Source organism: Lepidochelys olivacea (genome assembly GCF_965140295.1).
Source record: "Lepidochelys olivacea isolate rLepOli2 genome assembly, chromosome: 5".
Classification (NCBI taxonomy): domain Eukaryota; kingdom Metazoa; phylum Chordata; order Testudines; family Cheloniidae; genus Lepidochelys; species Lepidochelys olivacea.
The window spans coordinates 84,752,543-84,775,134 of NC_140415.1; the positions used below are offsets into that span (position 1 = coordinate 84,752,543).

The window sequence follows — 22,592 nt, forward strand, 5'->3', positions numbered from 1 at the left end:
AGTCACATTTTAATTATGCAAACACGTATATTTGGTCTACAAAGCATAAGAGTTTTTCCTTTCATTCCTGCAAGTGGTTTTAGACACAATGGTAAAGATTTCGATGGCTTTGATTTCTATGGTGGTTTGTCAAGCAAATGGCTGTCCATATAGAAGACTGCTTGATGAAATAACTAACAGCAGCTTTAAATGAGAATTTTTTTACTGAGGGAAACTTTTATGGGATTTAAATCGAAGCACAATCTGTTTACTTTGTAGAATAATTATCATAATTTTTATTTTTGTGACTTGTATAATTAACAAACATGCTACTTCTGTTCAAACAAGGCTTTATTCCTCCACAGTCTATCTATTTTTTCTTGATCTTTCAGTAAAATGTGTATGTTACATTACAATAGTGTAGTTTCTTTGCAAGGTTCTGAATTCATTGCAGGATGAAGCAGAAGAAGCTTGGTTTTGACTGAACTTGTATAAGACCTAGATATTAGAAAATATAAAAAATTACTGTCAAAGTGAGGAAGAAGTTATTACTAAATGTTTGTTTCCCAAGTTTGATTTTTTGCAGGCTATACATTTTCCCCTTAAATATGTATGGATAACTCCAATTGGGTGAAATCCTGACCCTGTTGAAATCAATGGGAGTTTTGCCATTGACTTCAGTGGAGCCAAGATTTCACCCATTTACTTTAGTGGGAGTTGTACGTGTATCTGAGGGCAAAGATATTTACAGGGGAACTGCGAGGTGTGTTTAATACAGTTATAGCTCTATCCTAAACATTAAAGTTGGTCTTATGCTTCTCTGTTGTAGTTTGGTATCATAAATAAGAGAAGGAAAAGGCCTATTCAGAGTATGATGTATGAGCTCTAGCATGGGCAGCGGGTGAACACACCCTTGGGGGAGGCTAGTCCCTGGCCCCTCCCACTCTTGCCCTGCCTCCCCTGCTGGAGCCCAGAGCAGCCCCTGCTTGCGGCCGCCGGCCCCTTCCCCACGTGCTCCCAGCGCTGGGTGAGCAGACAGGAGACATGGCTAGAGCGCCCCCAACCCCAGCGCAGTACGGATGGGCAGGTGGCACGGTCAGAATGCTCCCAGTGCTGGGCGGGCAGATGGCATGTCCGGAGCGTCCACAGCCCTGGAACGCTGGGCAGGTGGGTGGCATGTCCAGAGCACTGGGTGGGCAGCGCGGTCCCAGTGCTTGGAGGATGGGTAGCGCAGTGCAGCACAGCGTGGCCCTATCCCAGTGGTCTTGTACACACCGTGGCCCCGCAGCCTCTGGACCACAGAAGAGAACAGCAGGCAGGAGGGAGTCTGGGGGTGGAGCGTGGGTGGGGACACACTAGGCTGTTTGAGGAGGCACAGCCTTCCCCTGCCTACTATACCTGCTGCCCATGACCTCTAGTCTATCTCACAATCTGCAACCTCTGGAGGTATGTTGAGAGTGGGTGTTGGGAAGGATTAGGCTGAACAGAACGTGGGGCGTCAGCTGCAGTCCGCTGAGGAAACTTATGAAGTCTCATTCTGCAAGGCTGTCTGTTGTCTGAAAATCTGAAGCTACTTCTTGATTCTGAGGAGTTGACAAAGTATTATTTTCAGATGCTTTAAAATATTAATCTTTTAAGGGAATGGAGGCCTTTGCTTGTAGCTGCAATCTTTTTCATGGCTGCCTTTGGTAACATAACCTTTGCCACTTTCTGACTTGTGAACAAATGGCTGAGAAATATCTCTGAGTAATTCCTTTGCAAAATGGATCAAGATACTTTAATAATTGTTTGATCAATGGCTGATTCTTTTAAAGAGGACAAATATATTAAATTGTTGGCAATCCAACTCTCTCCTGAACTAAAAGATGCTGAAGCTGAAGTTAAAAGAACACCGTCTACTTAAAACCTGCACTTCTCTCTGAAAATTTTTTAGTTATTATTGTTACAACATCTAAGATTACTAAAAAAGGAAGAGATTAGAAAAAAACACACTATTTTTTCAGTTTGTTTGCTGTGGGAATTTGACACCATTTTGTGTGAATAGGGCAGAGACATTTTTTAAAATAGGAAAATGTAATTGTAAAACCACAGAAATTGGTCAGGGTACTCAAGAGCAAATATAGTACCTGAAATGGACTTTGAACTATTTTTTTTAGCAATTACATTTCAGGTTGACAGTGGCCCTTTTAATACACTTACAATCCTTTTATCTGCTCTTATCCAAGTTTTGCGAAGAAAATTGATTGAATTTCTATGAATGTCTCCCAAAGGACCTGGAGAAGAGCTACGTGCAAGCTCGAAACCTTGTCTCTTTCACCAACAGAAGTTGGTCCAATAAAAGAGATTACCTCATCCCCCTTATCTGTCCCAAAAGACAAATATTCTATGTGAAGTAAGAAGCCTGCAATTCATGCAGGTCTCTTTCAAAGTACTTATATTTATGCTGGAAACCATTTCTGCTATAAATCTTAACAGCAACAACAACAACAAAACCCTACAATTGCCTCTCAGACTCATAATGACACTATATTCTATAATGTCTGATGCATTCATAGGGTCACTGGTTGTGCTCATTTTAAAGTTGGCTCTATGCATTTTTCAAGTGTGTGTGAAGTAAATAGTATATTTCAGTTTGTATGGTAGATGAAAGTTTTGAGTCAGATTTTTAACTAAGTAATCGTATGCTTTTTTCAGTCTGTAAGTATAGGATTGTTTTTCTTAAGTGACAATTGTAATTTGCTTTTAGATACAGTTATAGAGTTAAAGCCAAACATTAATAAGTTGGTGTCAAAGCAACAGTGCTACTGTTTTTATTCACACCATTTCCTCTTCAGCTTTTAAAATATATTTTTCCTTTTGGTGTCTTATAAAGCACTCTCTTCAGTTAGAGCTTTATAAATAAAAAGAATAGCTGGGTGCATTTGTCTATGATTTAAATCATACCCAAATTTATGCGCATTCACATGCAAATTTTGTTTGATTTTCAGGTTCCTGGTAAGTTTTTGGTATGAAAAGTCTGTGTATTACTGGGGTAGATGATTGGAGCCGTTCCTCTCCAATACAGTTTTGACCACAGTAATCCCCACTTTTCATGACTACCCAATTAGTTTATTTCACTGTTGTCAATATGGAGCTATCCTTAAACTTGGAAACCTGGCCTGTATCTAATAGCGCTACTTAAACTTAACAGTGCTAGCTGTAGACAATATTATATTATTATTTATTTGTATTATGTAGAGGCAGTGGTCAGGATTGATGCCCCATTGTGTTTGGCACTGAACATGCAGATAATGAAAAGACAGTTCCTGCCCCAAAAGGTTACAGCACAAGTCTGACTAGGCGCAACAAATAAATAGAGTGAACAGATGGAGGTCAAAGAAACAGTGAGACAATTATGATTATTATTATAAGCAGTAGTTGCATTACTGCAGCTGTTGAGTGTTCTATGCCTCATGGCATAGGTGGACTTTAAGAATAGGTTTAGAGGACAGTAATGTAGTGGCTTTTTTGTTTTTTTACAGAGAGATACCCGCACTCTCTCTCCCCAGTGCATAACAGGAGCATGGGAGAAAATGTGAAGTACCTTGAGGGGAAATTTGATTGTTGGGGGCAAAAGCTGGCATCTTTGGTACAGTGGAAGTGGGAGATGAAGATTAGAGCTAATTTTTGGCCACGTTGAATTTGATGATGGCTGCATATCCACAAGGATACACCAGATTGTTTGAGATTTGAGTTTGCATTGAAAGAGACACGATCAGAGAGGGAAGAGGTAAACCTGTGATTTGTTAGTATAAAAATGATAGCTAAAGCCGTGCTCTTGTATGAAAGACCCTAGAGAGAGGGTATAGGAGGAGGAGAGAAGGAGGCCAAGAATAGAGCCCAGTAAGAACATCTGATCCAGTAAAGTATTCAAGCATGTGTTTTAAGAGCTTTGCTGGATCAGAGTCTGAAGCTTTTTCCTAAATGAGCGAGGTGCTGATTGTGGGGAATAGTTTTATTTTTGGGATGCAAATGTGTTCAGTTTGTATCGTTAGTTGTATATCTTGTTTTTAACCTCTTTGTCCATGTGCCAAAATACTAGTTTGATAGTAGCATTTTTACAAATCAGAGAAAAATATTCCATTCATCCTAGTGGGAATGACATACATGTTGTCTGGAGAATACATGCGCATGTGTTGACTGCTTGTGTCTGTTCCATTTATACGATATTCTACTGTTGCAGGGGGATGGACTCTATTTGATAGGTTTCTTCCATATCTAGATACTGTGATTTTGTCTATATCTTTCTTTTCCATAAGGGAAAAAAAGGCATTTTTCATGGAGCAAGCTTCAAAGGACATTTAAATTTTATAACACACATTGTAATGATCACAATATTGTATAAGTAAGCTGCTAGAAGTGTTTTAGTATATACTTTATGAAAGAAACAAAGAATTTCTATTCATGTGTTTAATAACATGAAAAAATAGAGTCCTGGCTTTGGGACACAGTTGAAAAAAGTGAACACAGGCATGACAGTTGCATTAATGTATTGAGGCTGTGTTGTCTATCAAGATTTGTCATTAAGCCCTTAAGTTGCGGGAGAAGTCTCAGTTGGAGCAAAATTGATCAAAGTGGATAGTCTGTATTTCACTGTTTTCATTCAATTCTATATTTTCCTTGAACTATGAGAAGACTGAGAATAACTGATTAATTTGAACAAGCAGTATTTCAAAGTCCACTTGAATCTTATTGGCACAGCTTTGAATGCTATTTACCGTTTACTAATTTGTGTATGAAATGTCACTTACAGGTGCTGACCTTCAGGAAAGAGCCAAAATGCACTCCAGTGAAGTTAGTTCTTTTGTCTCAAAAGCAAGAGCAACTATTAATGAAATGGGTAAGTAAAATAAACTCACTGTTGAACAGTTGCACAGCTCAGACTTCTTTAACCTCTAAAGGTCAGATCAAAGAAGTGATATAAACATGTATGATTAATTCTTGCTACGCGGTGGGATATCCAAACTACTTATGTCAATGAGATAATTATGAGTCACTGGCACATTGTGTTTTAAAATGTGCACAATAGTGTTTGACTTCTTATAGAATAAATTAAGGTGCTGTTTCACAGACTGATTAACAATATAGCCAAGTGGTTTGGAATCATATTTTTGTGGAGGAAGAATTGTAGTTCTGTGCCCCCTCGGTGGTGTGGGGTTTGTTTATATTATCCCCTTCTTCTATTGGATGTAGCAAATGCTGTTTTAAATTTATATCACATAAATGTTTTAAACATCTGCTGTTGATGGAAAATGTGGTTTTATGGCACTGCAAAATATTGTTAAATCTGTATCTACTTTGTTATAATGGTGCCTTTTAGTAATGATAGTTTTGGTTTTAAATTCCATTTTGTGGTAAGTACTCCTTTTAAGGGCTTAATAATTTGCCTGTGCATTTTGGAATATGAAATTTACATCCAAAAGTGACATTTCTGTAGATTTTAATCTGTTTGGTTTTGACAGGATATTGTTAATGTATTTTTATTAAAAGAAGGTCAATCTAACATAGCATCTCTGTAGCAATCCCCTTTATAAATTTAACCTACAAAAATTACTATTATGGGGTTAAAGAATCCAATCATGTGCAGTTTTGACAGTGCCTGATGACCCAAGCAACATTTTTTAAAGTATTACTCTTTTAAAAACTAAATGTGTATTCCTCCAGGGTTACTGTGTGGGATTTACATTCCTTTTAAAGAAAATAAATGTTGGAGCATAAACATCTTAAATTATAGGACTGTGTGTGTTGTTTATTTTAAATATTAAGAAGTTTGGGAAGGTGTTATCTAGCCCAAAAGTCAGAGAGCCGTTGAAGACAATGGAGTTGTTCCCAATTTACACGGGTAAGAATGGGAGCAAAATGTAGACCCTGTGAGCCAAAGTATGCCATGATGTAACACTCTGCATAACCTGGTTGAAATCAATGGGCTCCAATGAAGTGTAAACCATACCAAAGGTTGATCTGTAAGATTTTAGGTTTTATCATGGGGAGCTAGGGCTAGATCTTCATTTCACCTTTAAAAAGATGAATTATTAATACTTCAAAATTGCTCTAGAGGAGCCAATTACTTTTTAAAGACTAATTTTATATACCTGAAAGGTAATGGGAATAGATTGTTCCAGGGTTATACCAGGAAACCATCCACACATAATGCTATTCACTTATTTTTATGTTCTGTGTTTTTGACAATTTTTTTTTGTTTAATTATTTCAAGTAATATATTCATTACATATTATGGGCATTATTGTTTTGAATGTTCAATGTCAACAGTACATGCCATGACAGTATAAATATAACTTTTATTCTGAAACATTTCTGCAAAATAGTTTGCAACTTGTCTTCTCCATCATGAAGCTGATGGAAAAATATATATATAAAAAGTATACCTCAGAAATTGGAGATCAGTGTGGTGTGAGGTGTATGATGCCTTTACAAATGGAAGTGAACATTAATCTTTTAACAAGTCAGGTTTTCAGTTCTTCTTTTTTTTCTTCTGAAGGAGTAGTCTAGCATTACAAAAACTAATTTTAGTAGAGCAAGTGGGACAGTGTATTTGCATTGGATTCCTGGCAATGAATCAGTATACTGAAAACAAGCAGATGAAGATTTTTTTTTCTGCCCAGAAGCAACCCTAATGTCAAGAGACACTTCACGAAGGGGAAAATATCTTCCGACAATTATTTATTTGTCATTGTACAAATGCTGTAGCACCATATTTTCAATTTCCTGTTTTTGTCCCTTTACTATGCAACGTTAATAATGAAAACCAGTTTAAAATGTGCACTACTTTCTGCTCTTCAGAAATAGAACACATTATGAAAACAGTGTTTATATTCAGACGTTTGACCTAGTAAGGAGATACATTTAAAGCAAAGTGTGTCTTCAGAGCCCTTAAGAAAAATAACTTATTTAACTGTATAGCCAAAATAGATGAAAGATAAATATTGCTTAAGACTTTAATAACTATTAAAATCAGCCTTTTGAATTGGTAGGTCTTAGCTTTTTGTAGTTATTGACAATTTGATTATATTTTTTGTTCTTGTACCAGTTCTTTTTTTTTTTTTTGAAGATGCAGCATCATTAATTAGGAATGTAACAACAGAAAGTATTTTCTATAAATTAAAATCATACTGCACTTGTTTGCTACAGTTTTTAAATAGAATTGTAGATGGGATTAATTTATGACTTCATGCTAAATTTGGGGGAAGTATTAAGATTACATTAAATATCACTTGGTATAAAAATAAGCATTTGAAAAAAGAGCAGAAGAAACTGTACTGAGCTCCTAGTTGTAGCTCTGAATACTTAAAGTTGGGGACGGGGGAATCAAAGCATGCCGCTATTTTTAGCACTAGTTGCTTTTGCTAAAATTATATCAGAGTTGTGTGGGTTGTTTTTATAGAGCAGGAACGTAAGACTACTTGTCCATTACTATATTCTGCCTTGAGATTCTGCATTACTGACATAAGGCTGCTTTTACCCTGAAAGTTCTCAGAGGGGAAAACATTAGTAGATCTGCCTAGTTGTATACAGTTTCAAAAGGGTTTCTGGCTAAACTAAAGCAAAGTCTCATTGGCACACACACATGCATCCCTTTTTTGATGCTTTGGAAATAAATAATACCTTGTGCCAGATCCTCAGCTGGTGTAAACTGAAATAGTTACAACGAAGTCAATGGTGCTATGTCTGCGTATGCCAACTGTGGATCTGTCCCTTTATATCTACACAGTGCAGTTCATCCAGTGAGATTCTAATTATAAAATAACATGTAACTCCTTGTGGGGTGGAACATGGTAGCCATTCTGTGCCAGCAAAACACTTTGTTTAGAAGGGAGAATGAAAAATTGGCAGTATTATATGTAATTACTCCAGTTGGAGTTTGGCCACAACCTTTATAAATGTGCAAAAATCCCTAAGGATTGGGAGTCAAATCCCATTGAATTTCAGTGGTATTTGGATGTCTAACTCTCTTATATGCCTTTGAAAAGCCCAGCCCAAGAGTGGTCAGCCTTGATTTTATATTCTGTCTGAAGGCAGTGTAACACTGACAGAACCCGGGCGTCGTCGGGCAGGATCAAACCTGGGACCTCTGGAGCTGGGGAGGGGGGGCTGGATTCCGGGGGGCAGTCAGGGGACAGGGAGCAGGGGGCAGTTGGATGGGGCGGGGCGGTCAGGGACGGGAAGCAGGGAGTGGTTGGATAGGTGTGGGAGTCCCAGGGGGCCTGTCAGGGGATGGGGGTGTGGATAGGGGCTGGGGCAGTCAGGGGACAGGAAGTAGGTGGGATTCCAGGGGGGGCAGTTAGGGTGGGGGGGTCCCGAGAGGGGGCTGTAAGGGGACAAGGAGCAGGGGGGGTTGGATGGGTTGGGGGTTCTGGGGGGGGGCGGTTGGGGACGGGAATCAGGGGGATTGGATAGGTGTGGGATTCCTGGGCGTCTGTCAGGGGACGGGGGTGTGGATAGGGGTTGGAGCAGTCAGGGGACAGGAAGCAGGGGGCGTTGGATGGGGGTGGGATTCCAGGAGGGGGTGGTTAGGGGCGGGGGTCCCAGGAGGGGGCAGTCAGGAGACAAGGAGCAGCGGGGGTTGGATGGGTCAGGAGTTCTGAGGGGGGCAGTCAGGGGGCGGGAAGTGGGAGGGGGCAGATAGGGGGCAGGGGCCAGGCTGTTTGGGGAGGCACAGCCTTCTCTACCCGGCTCCCCATACAGTTTCGCAACCTCGATGTGGCCCTCGGGCCAAAAAGTTTGCCCACCCTTGCTCTAAGTAGTCTCAGTGCTACTACATGGGACAGAGCACCGCACCCAGGAGGTGTTTGGGTTACAGCAGCACATTGCTTCCTGGCACCATGCTGGATCAGTGATTCAGTAGCAACTCAACGAAGAGAGCTACCAAATTTTTTGTATTACTGCAAGTAACTGGTGGTTTTTTGTTTTTGTTTTACATCTTCCATCTAAATACCAAATAAACCATACTCTGTTTGGCTTATAAGCGCTAGTTAATTTTTACCCTGAGGTGGTTGCTATGGCTGTAGGCAGTGGGTTATATGCAGTTATTTTGTTTGGAGATAGCTTTCACATTCCTCAATTATTTTTTAATTTATTCTTTGACTATGACCTTCCCAGATCAAAAGGCCATACATTTGGTTATTTTCATTTGCTTTCCCTGAACAATGGCACTAGTTATTGGGGTATCAATATTCAGAGCCTAAGCAAATAGTTGCTTCTAGAGAACTTCCTGAAAGGCACATTTTTATTCTCTCTTAATTTCCGTCTATCATCCCTTTTTCTTTAAGGATTTGCCAAGTGTCACCTCCAAACTTTAAGTCCTTGCTCAGACTTTGGAAAGAATCACTCATCCTCTGAAATCTTCTTTTCCTAATCTTCTACATCCTTCCTGCCTAGAAAGAGGTACTATGCCAAATTAATGCCATAAATTCTTATTTGCACTGGCCAGCAGAACTTGGTCCCTTAGCCCCCAAGAATGCACAACCACATAAATTGCCCTGACCCCTATTTTACCAGCCATCGATCACCACTTCTCAATTTATAAAACTGGCTGGCGCAGCCTCAAAAGTAGGCAGAGCCAACCTGGGTAGGGTCAAGTTCAGCCTGGCCAGGTGATGCCCTAACCAGCTTCTGTGGTGATGGAACCCTCCAGGAGAGGATAGTGGCAATACTGCTGGTGTTTTGTGGATTATTGTTTGTAAATATCTTTGACAATGTCTTTGGGTGCCTATAGTGTGCTTGATACTGAGGAAACAAAAATAAATGGTCTCTGTTTCAAGGAATGTACTGTTTTAACTTAGATGGTACAGTAGTTTCAGACACATAAAATAATGTGAATAACATTCAGTCTTGAAACAATGAAGATAATCCTTGTGGGATTATTGCTGAAAGACTCCGTAAAAGTGGGTTTTTTTCTTTCCTTTTTGAAAGGAGTGATTTGAATGAAGAGAACATCACCTGCTGCAGCATGGAGAGGAAGAGAGTTCCAAACATAGAAACCACAAAAATGGGAATGGGAGAAGAAGGCAATAAAGGGTTATGCAAAATGGGTTTGATAGTGTAGGCAGTAGAAGGAGAAGTAAGAGGTAATACACACAGAGATTGGGTGTTGGTGAAGTGCCTTGAAGGAGGAGGCAAGAGGAAGCCAGTGAAAGAATGTGAAGAAGGGAGTTGCATTGTCAGAGCAGTACTAGAATAGATGAAAATCAATTAAATTATGCTTTTTGAGACTCTGTTTAACTGCAAAAAGAAAAGGAGGACTTGTGGCACCTTACAACTGTAGCTCACGAAAGCTTATGCTCAAATAAATTTGTTAGTCTCTAAGGTGCCACAAGTCCTCCTTTTCTTTTTGTGAATACAGACTAACACGGCTGCTACTCTGAAACCTGTTTAACGACAGTCATTCTGCCTGAAACGTAACCATTGTACTGTACATCCTTCGTGTTGGCTGTAGTACATCTACTGATGCTACTTTTATAATACATAGTGTAACTGTGGAGGCAGTGACCCAGACCTGAGGGCTTACTTTCCTTTGCCTAGCAAGGATCTATCTGGATGATTAAAAGCTGTTAATATATTCAGAGATCTGTTCCAATCAGCTGGAAGATTGTAGGTTTTTGTGTGGAAGGTGGGTGAGGTATGAGAAATGATCCATAGGTTTTAATCAAGGGCATAGAATATCTCTCAAAGAGGGATGTAAAATTGGTTCCACGTCAAGACCTTGAAGTAAATTTTAATATATAATTAAACCTAGCAAAGTGAATTCTATAATAGTCATGCTATAAATCTGTTGTGTCCCTCCCCCCCCCCACCTCCTCCCTCCCACCTTCCAGTCTCTCTTGCTGGTAAATAACACAATTTTGATATGACCAATGCTAAGAAAATAAATAAAATATTAAACACTATAATACATTATCCTATCAGAATGTTGTTTATCTAGTTTGGGGCACTGTGAAGAACATGGGAATAATCTGCATTAATTTCTATGAATGTTAAATATGTATCTGTGCTTATATTGTGCTGGCTAAAAACATGATTAATGGCTAAACACTGCAGGGGGCCATTGCTTTTATCAGCTGATCACAGTTCCAGAGAGGTGAAACATGGTTGGTAAACAGGGGGTAGCCTGGTGATCCAGTCTAAAGTGGAGCGAATTGCAGGGTTCCACTGTTTCTGTGGGCACTCTTTCAAGTGCAGGTGTAGGCCTATTACTTAAAGAGTACCCACAGAAAGAATGAAGAAGATCATAGGTACGCTCACCCCTGAACCATAACAGGCTCATATCTGACCCTACCCTGGCTCACCATCCCTCTCATTTCTGCTCAATGTTAAGGGGGGAGGGTTTTGCCCAGTGTGTTTCCAGCTGTAGATAGTTCAGTGCCTGTTCAGCAGAAGTATAGAGCAAGGCTAATGTAGTCAGAATTGCTAGTAGGCTGAAACACATTTCTGAGTTCTTGGTTGTTTTCCAGCAGTAGCTTTGATTTACTGCTTCTTTTAATGTTGAATTAATTTAAATTACTCTTTATATAAGAAATAACTAAGTATTGTCAGTTAACTAAGTAGGCAGTGCTGTCCCTGCGGAGCTGAAATTATGTGCTTTGTCAAATTTCATTGGATTGTTTTTAATTAAAAAATGCAGTGATAAAGTTTGATCATGCCAATGAATGCATCATTAAACTTCTCCATCCAAGCTGTTTGTTATCCATTTACATAACAACATTGCTTACAGGATTTTTGTTATACTTTTTTTCCCTTTCTTAATAAGACTCTAAAATTTGTTGTAAGGATGGGTAAGGAAATGTGGATACTAATGTCCCAAATCTTCCAGATCCAGGTAGGATCTAAGGCCTGGTCTACATTACAAAGTTAGGTTGACCTAACACGATTCTCTATAACTTTGCATGGGTCCACATCTTAATTTGCCTCTCACTGACATAAGTTCCCTGTTTCATTGTTGTAATAACACGACCTCCTCAGATGACACATAGCTAAAGTTGACCTACTTCTGCTGACGTAGTGCAAGTGTAGACACGGCATTACCTGCGTCGACCCTAACTGTTCTCCAGGAGCTGTCCCACAATGCCCCTGTTGCTGCAAAAATGGTCACTCAGGTCACAGTTTTGAAGGCCACTGCCCAGGGGTCACTGATACCTTAAGTCTGCCTACACCTTAAATCCTCCAGCTTCTTTTTGAAATGCCTTTTGCTGATTGTCCACCATTGCAAGCATCCAACCATGCAAGATCCACGCAGACAGAAAGCTAGTAGATGTGCTCTTGCCTGGAGCGGGAAAGAAGTCACTGATCTCCTTTGCCCTAACCTTAACCCTAAGGTGCACCCAAAGAAATATAGACAGCTACTTCCAAATTGTGCAGGGGTTGCTAAATCTGAGGCACAACAGGGATGAGCAGCAATTCTTGGTGAAAGCCAAGAAACTTTAGCAGGCCCATCATAAGGCAAGGGAGAGCAGCAACAAATCTGGAGCTGTCCCCTGCAGACCTGCTGCTTTACTTGGTGGGGACCACACCAGCACCATGACTGTGGACACTTGGTGAGAGATGGATGTTGAAATCGCTGCAGTGCATGGGGCAGGTGGTGGGTGGAGACAGGGGGCATGCAAACCATGCAGTGAACCAGGAGGTATTCAGAACTCAGTTGGAGTCAAGCCAGTCCTGCCAGGCAATTACAGATGGGGAGGGGAAGGGAAGCTCAGGTAAGTGTGTGGATACATAATTCCTTATAAGCATTTTCCCCTCTTTTTGTTGTCTGATACCTCCTGTCTCTCCCTCCCTTCTTCCTTATTTAAAAATGGCGACCATCCCATCCATGTGTTCAGAGAGCAAAGGTGTCAACTTTTGATTCCTCATTTTACTTGTAAAACCACCCCTGGGAATATAATTAAAGTTAATGCTTCGGAGTGCTTATGCAGTTGCCACTTCAATCAACTAATATATGTTAGAAAATAAATTTAAAAAAATTAGTATGGCCAGCCAAATTACACAGTCCTCATCAGATCATTGCCCTGTGATCTGGTAGAGGTTAGAAGAAAAAAGTAAAAGTGGAGTTTGCTTTTCCTTTCTTTGGCTTGTTGGACTGGGTGGGGCGGAGGGGAAGGAGTCCACAGTTCTATCCCAAACAGAATACTTTTTTTTATCGGAACAGGGACATCCCTTTTATCCTCTTGAACAATCTCAGTGAAATTTTCATGGAGGTACTCTACAGTTGTTTCCCAAACATTTCTAGGGATGGCTGCTTTATGTCTTCCCCCATAATAGCAGACATTCCAATGCCCCTGCTATGATTTCCACCGGCACCACTGCAGTAAATCGGCAGCAGCATATAGGCCCGGGCAGCATCAAGATGTGAGTAACAGCTGTGTTCTGTGGGCCTCTGTCACCCTCATGAGTGAGAGATCAGCCAAAATCACACTGCCTGTGAAAATATTGGCAATATTCACTGCACTTTCCCTATACTCAGATTCAGAGGCACCCAGCTTCTAAACCTCTCATGCAACAGTCCCCACCCCTGCTTTGTCCCGGCTAGTCCCATGCTCACCATGGCTTGAGTTGCAAAACAGTTGTGTAATGAGGTGCTCCAAAACTAAAGTTGCAATTAGAATTTCTTACATTATTCCCATAAGACCTTTAATAAGGGAGTTTTGGGACTTATCTTTCCATTGTGATTGTAAATCTAATGATGTTTTGGAGGAGTAGGGGGAGGGCAGTTGCTGGAGGAGAGGGAAAAGGACAGAGAGGTGCATGGGAAGTGCACCAGGATATTATGGCTCAGGAAACAAACAGATGTTGGAGAATATGTTTGAGCTGAATGCCCAAAGGCCTCATGCACAGCAGACTTTCCAGCCCATGGAAGACTCATGGTTGCTGCCTCTTATTAACCCCACCCCAGCATAAGAGGTGACAGCATGGCATGAACTCTTACTTCTGTCACTCCATGTCAAGGGAAAACAAGGAGAACCTTGACTATACCTACACTCACTGACCTGCAATAACTACAGGATGAGCCTGCAAGTAAAGTGCACTAGTTTTTATCATGAATAAAACTTTGTTATATGTTTTAATATGTAGGCATGTATGTTTATTGTTTGTGTTTTTTATAAGTTTGGGTTACCCTCTTACAGCACTACTAAAATATTTATTTTCACTTTGTTTCCTGTTTATTTGTACACAATAAAGTTGTATTTTGTGAAACTCAGAGTATAATTATAGATTTGCAGCAAGCATGTATGCCACATTATAAAATCCATAATGGGAGTCAGTAACCCACCCATATTTAAAGTCTATGCACATGAAGGCACACAAGTTCAAAAGCATAACATAATAATCTGATGTCTAACTGCTTAAAATATTCTTTTAAAGCCTCCCTCTGCTGTACGTACTTCCACAGTTCTCTCTTCTAATAGCCCTTGTGTGTGGCTGTTCAAATTCAGCAGATAGCCAGTCCACCTCACCCTTCGATCTTACAATAGTCTTTCCCCCTTCACCTCACAAATATTATATAATACACAACATGCAGCAAAACCGATAGGAATGTTTGCCTTGCTGAGATCCAACCTAATCTCTAAAAATCACAAATGAGATTTTAATCGACCAAAAGCATATTCAGCAGTCATCTTGCACCTGCTCAGCTGTTAGTTGAATCTTTCCTTCGTTCTGTTGAGGTGGCAAGTGTACAGTTTCATGAGCAGGGGAGCAAGGCATAAATTGGGTCCCCCAGAATCAGTTGACATTTCAACAACATTAATGAGAATGTGCTAGTCAGGGAAGAATGTTCCTGCTTGCATTTTTTGGAAAAAGTCCCATGTTCTTAAAAATGCAAGCAGCATGCACCTTTCCTCACATGGGATGCTGGAACAATTTGTATAATGGGGTTGCTGAGAACCATGGAACCAAACTCTAAACCTTCCATATCATGGAAACCAATTCAAGCCAAGGGATGCTGCTGCACACCCGTCACCTATTGTTCCAGAATCTATGTCCCAGACCAGCCTACATTGATGTCAGTGAAGCATGTCTGGTGATCCACTAGCACTTGCATAATCATGGAAAAGTACCCCTTTTGTTTTATGTATTCACTGGATGGTGCCAGAATAGGGATAAGTGTTCCTGTTATTGCTCTACCACAGTTCAGGAACCCCACTATCATGTGACCCAGATGTGGGCTGTCATGCAAGGTAGCCTGATCAGGAGTCAGGAACAGGAGTTAGAACAAAAATCAATAGCTAGGAATCGGAGCCCCAGGTTAGTAAATATGGATGCACATCGGGTTCTTGCATAAAGAGACTGCAACATGTCAGCCAGGTTAAATGAAAAGTAAACATTTGTCCCTAGTACAAAAAGATGTAAGGAAATCAGGGAATATATGTTCAATATTTGTAGTTAGAGGGTCTTCTTTAAACATCCATCTTAATTCCATCAATTCCTTGATTTTCTATTTTGATTAATTCATTCTCATACATGGTCTGTATGAATGTTTCTACATTGGTATAGAAAACACTGATTTGTAACGTTAAAAAGCTGCTTACAGAATAATCTGTATTCATTCCATCGATGATAGAAATTTGTAGAAGAGAAGGAAAAACACTGTATCTTGAGGACATCCTCTTTCACTAGTAGCTTCTGATGCATAGAGGAGAAACCTAACTGGGTAATAGTTTGTCTGATATTCTCTCAGCGAGAAACAATCTACAGTATCTACTTTCTTCATCAAACAGCAAGGCTTCTCTCTTTATCATTTACAGAGAAAATAAAAACTGTGTATGTGCATACTCTGACTCATTGCAGGTTATTTGCCTGGGCATGCTTTTGGATGCACAGAGTTCTCTTTGTGTATTTGGCAAGAACTTAGTTTTTAATTTAAGATATTAACATCTTGCACGAATAGCCTTTCTTTTGCTTTTTTAAATAGTGAGACTTCTGACAGAGCCCTCTTTGAAAAGGTTATTTCGGTATTTGAGGAAGCTTATTGATTCTGAGCGGGAACATACACTGAACTAGATTAGATCATTAGGCCAAGGTGTGTTAGCCCAAGATATGCATATTATAGAGTTAAGAGGAAGAGCCCTCAAATTATCATAGTAAATATCTACTTTTTGAGATATATTTGAATTATCTTTTCTTCTGTCATCTAGTGAATCAAGAAGTTGAAACAGCCATCTTTGTCAGCACATGGCAAGTAGTGAGCACAAAAGGAAGTGCAGGTTTTTGCCTACTGTACAGCATCCAGATGATCTGATTAACTTAGATTCTATTTTGGTATAAACAACGAGGAGTAGTTGTGACACCTTAGAGACTAATAAATTTATTTGTGCATAAGCTTTCATGGGCTAAAACCCACTTCATCAGATCCATGGAGTGGAAAATACAGTAGGAAGATATATATAGTACATGGGGAAAAAATGGAGGTTGCTTTAGTTACCAGTAACTGAAGTTTCTTCAGTCATCCATGGAGACTCTTCCTTAGAGTTGTGTACCATCTTGTTCTGGCTTGGTGCTGCATATCTTGATCCTCTTGCCGTGCTACATCTTTTGTAATCTGAGTTGCTCAGCAATAGAAATGTATACTGCTCTTGACTCTTGATGTATCTGTATCAGAGTCTATATGAATGCAAGTCCATGGACATAATTTTCATAGGTATCAATACAGAAAAGTGAAGATTGACAAGATTCTAGTGATTCCAAGTACAATAATGGGTAGTAAAAAGGACTTATATGGGCATATGTATGTATATCTTCTCCCTACATTTAAAAAAATAAGTGGGATCTCTGTGCCGTTAGGCTTATATATTGACTAAGGATATGTCTACGTTGCAGTTAAAGACCCACTGCTGGCCTGTGTCATCTCACAGGGTCCTAGCGCCCGAGCTCCAGCCTGAGCCTGGAAGTGTACACTGTAATGAACCAGCCCCGCAAGCCTGAGTCAATTGGCATGGTCCAGCTGTGTTTTTTAATTGCAATGTAGATATACCCAAAGGATGCTTACTGTTTCTAAAAGTGTCAAGTCCAAGTATCATGATGTTAAAACTCTCAAGATATGTATCTCTTTTTAATGGAGAAGATATGAAAGATTTGTGCTGTTTTTAATAGGGGGAATAATTCTGCTCTCGCATTGTACATGAGTAGTGGATAATCTCAAATCTGTTGGATGACAAATGAGATCCACTTCAATTCAGTCTTAAACATTTTTTTTAGCCTTTATTTTTGTTCATTTTAAAACAGTACTGTTAACACCTATGAATTACATAAAAATGCAAAAACAGATAATACAAGAAAGATAATTGAACAAGTTACCTTTCCTGGGGACAGGGTGATTCTTTTCAAATCTCTGGTCTCTATGTTCTTCCCTCTGTCTTTTCCACTCTCCTGCTGTCAATCACCTATCTTTTAACACCTATCTGTTCTGTAACTTTGCACAGGCTGTTTACTCAGTTATTTCATCTATGTACCTATCTATTCTAACCCCCTAATTAAAACACTCATGCATAAATCCCAGTAACCTAAATTAATACATTTTTGCTTATCCTGCTTTTTTAAGTTACTTTTATCTGTCTACTTATACCACCTATTCTTTGTTGTTAACCTCACTGGCTTCATCCAGGTCTTATCTTATTGGTCTGGTTTTGTGGCCTTGGTTTTTTGCTGGTTAGCTTGTCTTGGGGGGAACCTGAAGTTAACAATTGCTTCAGGACACTTTTTCACTCTGCTGTTTACACAGGACAAGGTTTTACAGCTAAGGCACACAAACCAGCTTTCATGGTTTACACAACCCTGAAGCAATTTCAGCTAAATTCTGAAATGCTACATCAGCAGAGACACATACAAAAGCAAAACTTCCTTTTTATATTTTCTTATATTACTATATATACATATAGTATATATATATATATATATATATATATATATATATAATGATAAGAATATATATAATCATTTCTCTAACATTATTTAGTATGTTTATTTGACTAACACAATTTTTACACAGTTTTCTAACAAGTCTTTCTGACCTGGTGGCAGTGCAGTGACAATTAGCAATTATGAAAGAACTTCCAAACACCACCTTGTAGTGACCATGGATATAACCAACCTAGGATGGGAAGCCCATGCTGAAAGTCTTCACTTCTGGGGAAATGTCTCTCTGGGAAGAGTAGTTTCTTATAAATGTTCTGCTTGCACTGATGACCTTCAGATACCTGGTGGTCCTGAGTCAGACAGAGGTGGGCCACAGTATAGTACAGAAACAAGCCGAAAGTTGCATCTCCTGTATTAGGCTATTCCTAATTACCACACATTTAACAGGGAAGAAAAACACGATCACAGGCAAACTAACTTGATCTAACACATGGTCTATGGATTGGAGATTAGGAGACCAGATCTTCCAGTTGGGGAGACACCAGAGGTAGCTCTCTTCTTAACTCACCTGAACAAGATACTGGCAATAATCTGCTCCTAGTAATAAGAAAAGTCTGTATCAGCAAGTAACATTTTCTCTATTTACTGAAAAAGGTGACTCCTATATACCTTTCTACTACTAGTAAAGGTTCTGGCAAAGCTCAGTACAGATGAGGGCTCATTATCTTCTAACAACCCCATGCTCAGATGGGTGAGGTTATCAACTCTGTTGCATGTGGTCAAAGCAGATCCTATCAGGCTAAGAGCCTGGTCTCAGATCATCATTAAAAACCAAGGCACCTTTGTCCTTACCAAGCTGAGAGCGCTTTTCCTGACAGCTTGGTTCCTGACAGTGTAGAGATCCATTGGCAAAGTGTCTCTGACATCTTTGAAGCCACCTATCAAAAAGATTCTCAACACCAACAGGAAAAGGTTTGTGGGATGAAGTCAGGCACAAATGATCTCCTTCGCTTGCCCTGCACAAAAATGGTTTGACCAACTTTCATCTGTCTTGTTTTAACTTAAAAACTAAGTCCATATAGATAAACCTGACAGCTATTTCACCTTATCATAAACTAAATGTTGAACTAGCATCTCTTTAGCCCATGTAGTGAGGTTCTTGCGTGGCTTGACACTTTTGAAATTTTGGGAGCAGGGAGCCCATTGTCTTGTAGGTCCTGATAAAAACTGATGAAAGCACCTTTTTGAAGCACTCAGTTCCTATGAGCTTAAGTTTCTTATGCAGAAAGTCCTTTTCCTGGTGGCTGCAGCTCAGAATCTGAGTAAAGCTTCACTCTTTAGTGACTGACTGAGCTTTATACCATCAGTTTTACATCATCAGTTTTACAAGTTTATATCATCAGTTTTACAAGGTGAAGGTGGTGCGGCAAACTCAGGTGACGTTCTTCTCTAAGTTGGGGTTGGTGTGCTGCCTTAAATTGGCTTGCCAATATTCTTCTCATCCCTGCAATACCCATACTAAGCTCCTTTCCATAGTCTCGGTGTCAAATATTATGAGAGTTCTATTTGGAATGGACTAAGCCCTTAATATAAAGCTTTTTTCCCTTCTTTTCAAGTTCTTGTTTCTTTTAGCATCAGTTTGCTGAGCAATGCGGACTGTGTTAAATGGATATCTGGTTGCACTTTGCATTGTTATAGCCTGGCTAACCTGAGAATAGGTTTGCTGGATTTGTGGGAAGATTGCTACTATGGGTCCACTTCCCAGATGTTTGCATCACAGACTTCTGCAAAGTAGCTATACTTTCTTCTCTCTCTAGCATTTTAAGAGCATTCTTACTTGGATTGGACCTCCAGGAGTGAATCTTTTTCAGACTTTCATTACAGAACTTGTTTTCAAGTTAAGGGAAGAAGAAACTAACTTTCCCATTCTGAAAAGAAGTTCTTGTTTATTTCAGGATGTCCTTTATTTTTAATTGGCCAGTGAGTGAATTCTCTGTAGACTTGAAGGTCGTGTTTGCTTTTGGACTGGTAAAAGATAGATTTCTCCTATTTATGTTTATGCTATGTATAACAACAGGAGAATCACAAACTCATTCCCTATTTACGCTGTTGGCATTAGCCTTGTTATTGTACTATTTGCAGCGCTATTCTTTTTTTTTTGAGATATCCCTTGACCTTCTTACTCTCCAGGAATGAGAATCCAGCATATCCTTTTTATGAAGTTATATGCATTTTAGTGTTGTTAAGCCCTTATTAGATTTGTAAATTTACCTTTCATTTTTTGATAACCATAGTATACACAACATCTAATTCTTCATTTCAAACAAAACCTGAACATATGTGGGGTCTTAATCTGAAAAAGCAGTGCATTGGCATTTGATATTGTTATTTTTGAGAATAAAGAAAATGAATTAATGGCTAAAATTCTGTCTCTTGTGATATTTTAATTTTTCTGATTTCCTGTAAAAAGATTTAAAATTATTTTTGTTTTTAATCTTTTTACAGGAAATCAGAAAAAATGTTCCTAATATAAGGACCATTTAAGTTGTTTTAACTGAATGTGCTTGCCACTCACTAAAGTAGATTATATTTTGTGAGACTAAAATCTCAGTTTAAGGTAACCTCTTATTGAGCTGTTGCTCCTGAGTGCGTAGACTTGTTTAATGAACATATTTAAGAGAAGCCTCTTCATGCAAGTAACCGTGAATGGTGGAATATGAATATTTAGACACAAACTAAATTATCGTAAAGCCAAAACCCTAGTGGTTATAGCAATTTTACATTAATTTAATATTTGGTTTTAAATCATCACCAGTCTAGAGTCAAAACTCTTATGTAAATCTATGGCCTATTGAAAATATTTTGCTAATTGCATCCAGATGATTTGCAGAGGTTGAAGTAGTAAATCAGCACTAAAGAAGTAGCCTCTTCTCCTTATCTTTCTTCACTGCCACTATTGTAGGAATGAGCCTGCAGGGTGGAAGTTGCAGTTTTAAGCTATATTTAAATGTTAAGTGGTTACAAGAAGTCTTCAGTATGAAATAAATTATATTGATAAACATGCCTTTTAACATATTAATAAATAAAATAACATTTGAAGAAAGTCATAATTTGACATTTTTACTGGATATTGTAATTTTTATCTCTTTCTTCTCATTCTCCCAGTGATAAGACCATCACTTTGTATAATTTACTGTGACACAATGACTAGCTCTACTTAATCATCTTTTGGGCAATCACTTAGTTATCTAGAGAGCACCACTGTTCCTTAGGCCTTCTTGATAAATATACTAGGAAAGATATTAGAGAGGGAGATGTCTTTTGAGTATGGTAATATTAGAAGGCTCTCCCTCTTCACTAGTGCCTCAGGCATACGTATGTAGTACATCTGTCACTGTTTCCGTATGTCTTTACACTCATAATGAATTGCAGCACTTTCTATATATCTCTCAGTCTACAGTGCATGACTCTCCAGTACTGCATAGATCATTGACAGATGCAACCCATTTTTAATCAGATGACCCTGGTGTCTTTATGTAGTTCAAAATCCATTATTTGAGATAGGAAACAAGCTGCAAATGCATTCCAGCTGCAACATTCCTTTCTCTCTTTTCACTGTGTACAATATATAAAAGATGATTCACATGACCAGAAGAGTAGGTATGGAATTAGTAGGATTATATCCTCCTAGTTCTTCTGGGACTAGTGTTCAACTAAACAGTACACTAGAAAAGTATTTTGTCCCTATTCTGATCCACACTCCATTCTTCAGATTAGTACCCAGTTGTAGTGTCACCAATACTGAAGTCAGTTGCCCCTAGTATCTCAGTCGGAAACTATGCCAGCCACCCGTTTTTCAGAAATGGAGCCAGAACATTTGCAATTTTAGAGCCAGGACAATGTTGTATTGTGAGATTTGTTATATTCTTCTTCTGCCCATCTCTCTGAACTAGATGCTATCATGATGACCTTAGATTTGCACCTTCTATGTCAGTCTGATTAACTTAAGTGTAGCCATTGATCCAGACAACAGATAACACCATTTTTTTGTTTTGTTTTAAAGAAAAACTCATTGCACATTGTTTTGAAATGTTTTCTTTCAACTGTTGATAATTGCTGTTTAATATAGTCTCAAAAGTATTTAAAATGCAGTGTTATTAGTAGCTGTAGAAACAGCGAGGCTTTAAGAGTGCTATATTATTTGTCATACTTACTTTAATTGCCACTATAAAGTCAGAAATACCGTCTGATATTGTTAGTTGCTCAACAGACTGTGTAAGGAAATTGTTGTGCACTGCCATGTCATGTATATCCATTCAGTGATTTTTCACCATTGTTATTCCAGTCTGTATTTGAATAACTGAAATCCTTGTGAATCCATATTCAAAATACTTTATAGTACTTCCTGATCTGCATATGCATTTATTGTGTTTTATTGACTTTATAATTTTTCCTTTGCAAGGCTATTAGCAATATAAACTCTATCAAGTAGCAGTGATTACTGCAGCATGTATTTGTCACTCCTCAGCAAACTCATCCTGCAAAACAAAGATCAGAGCAATGTCTGACTACAGTCCTCAGAAACATACGCCATATCTCTGTGAGAATTTAGTTTGGTTTTAAGAATGTCTCCACAAAGAGGTTGCACCAATTTAACTAAATTGGTTTCTCAGTTGACTTAGGGACTTGTCTACACACAATATTTTTACACT

The 22,592-nt window shown here is 39.0% G+C and overlaps 1 protein-coding gene across 3 annotated transcripts in view; it reads left to right on the top strand.

The window, feature by feature from the left end:
* AUH (AU RNA binding methylglutaconyl-CoA hydratase) overlaps positions 1–22,592 on the top strand; it is a 187,277-nt gene that overhangs the window by 45,036 nt on the left and 119,649 nt on the right. For all 3 annotated transcript variants that reach the window (XM_084627716.1, XM_084627717.1, XM_084627718.1), the window contains one exon: positions 4,772–4,858. In XM_084627716.1, the coding sequence (XP_084483842.1) occupies positions 4,772–4,858 (87 nt within the window). The remainder of the gene's footprint in view (positions 1–4,771; positions 4,859–22,592) is intronic.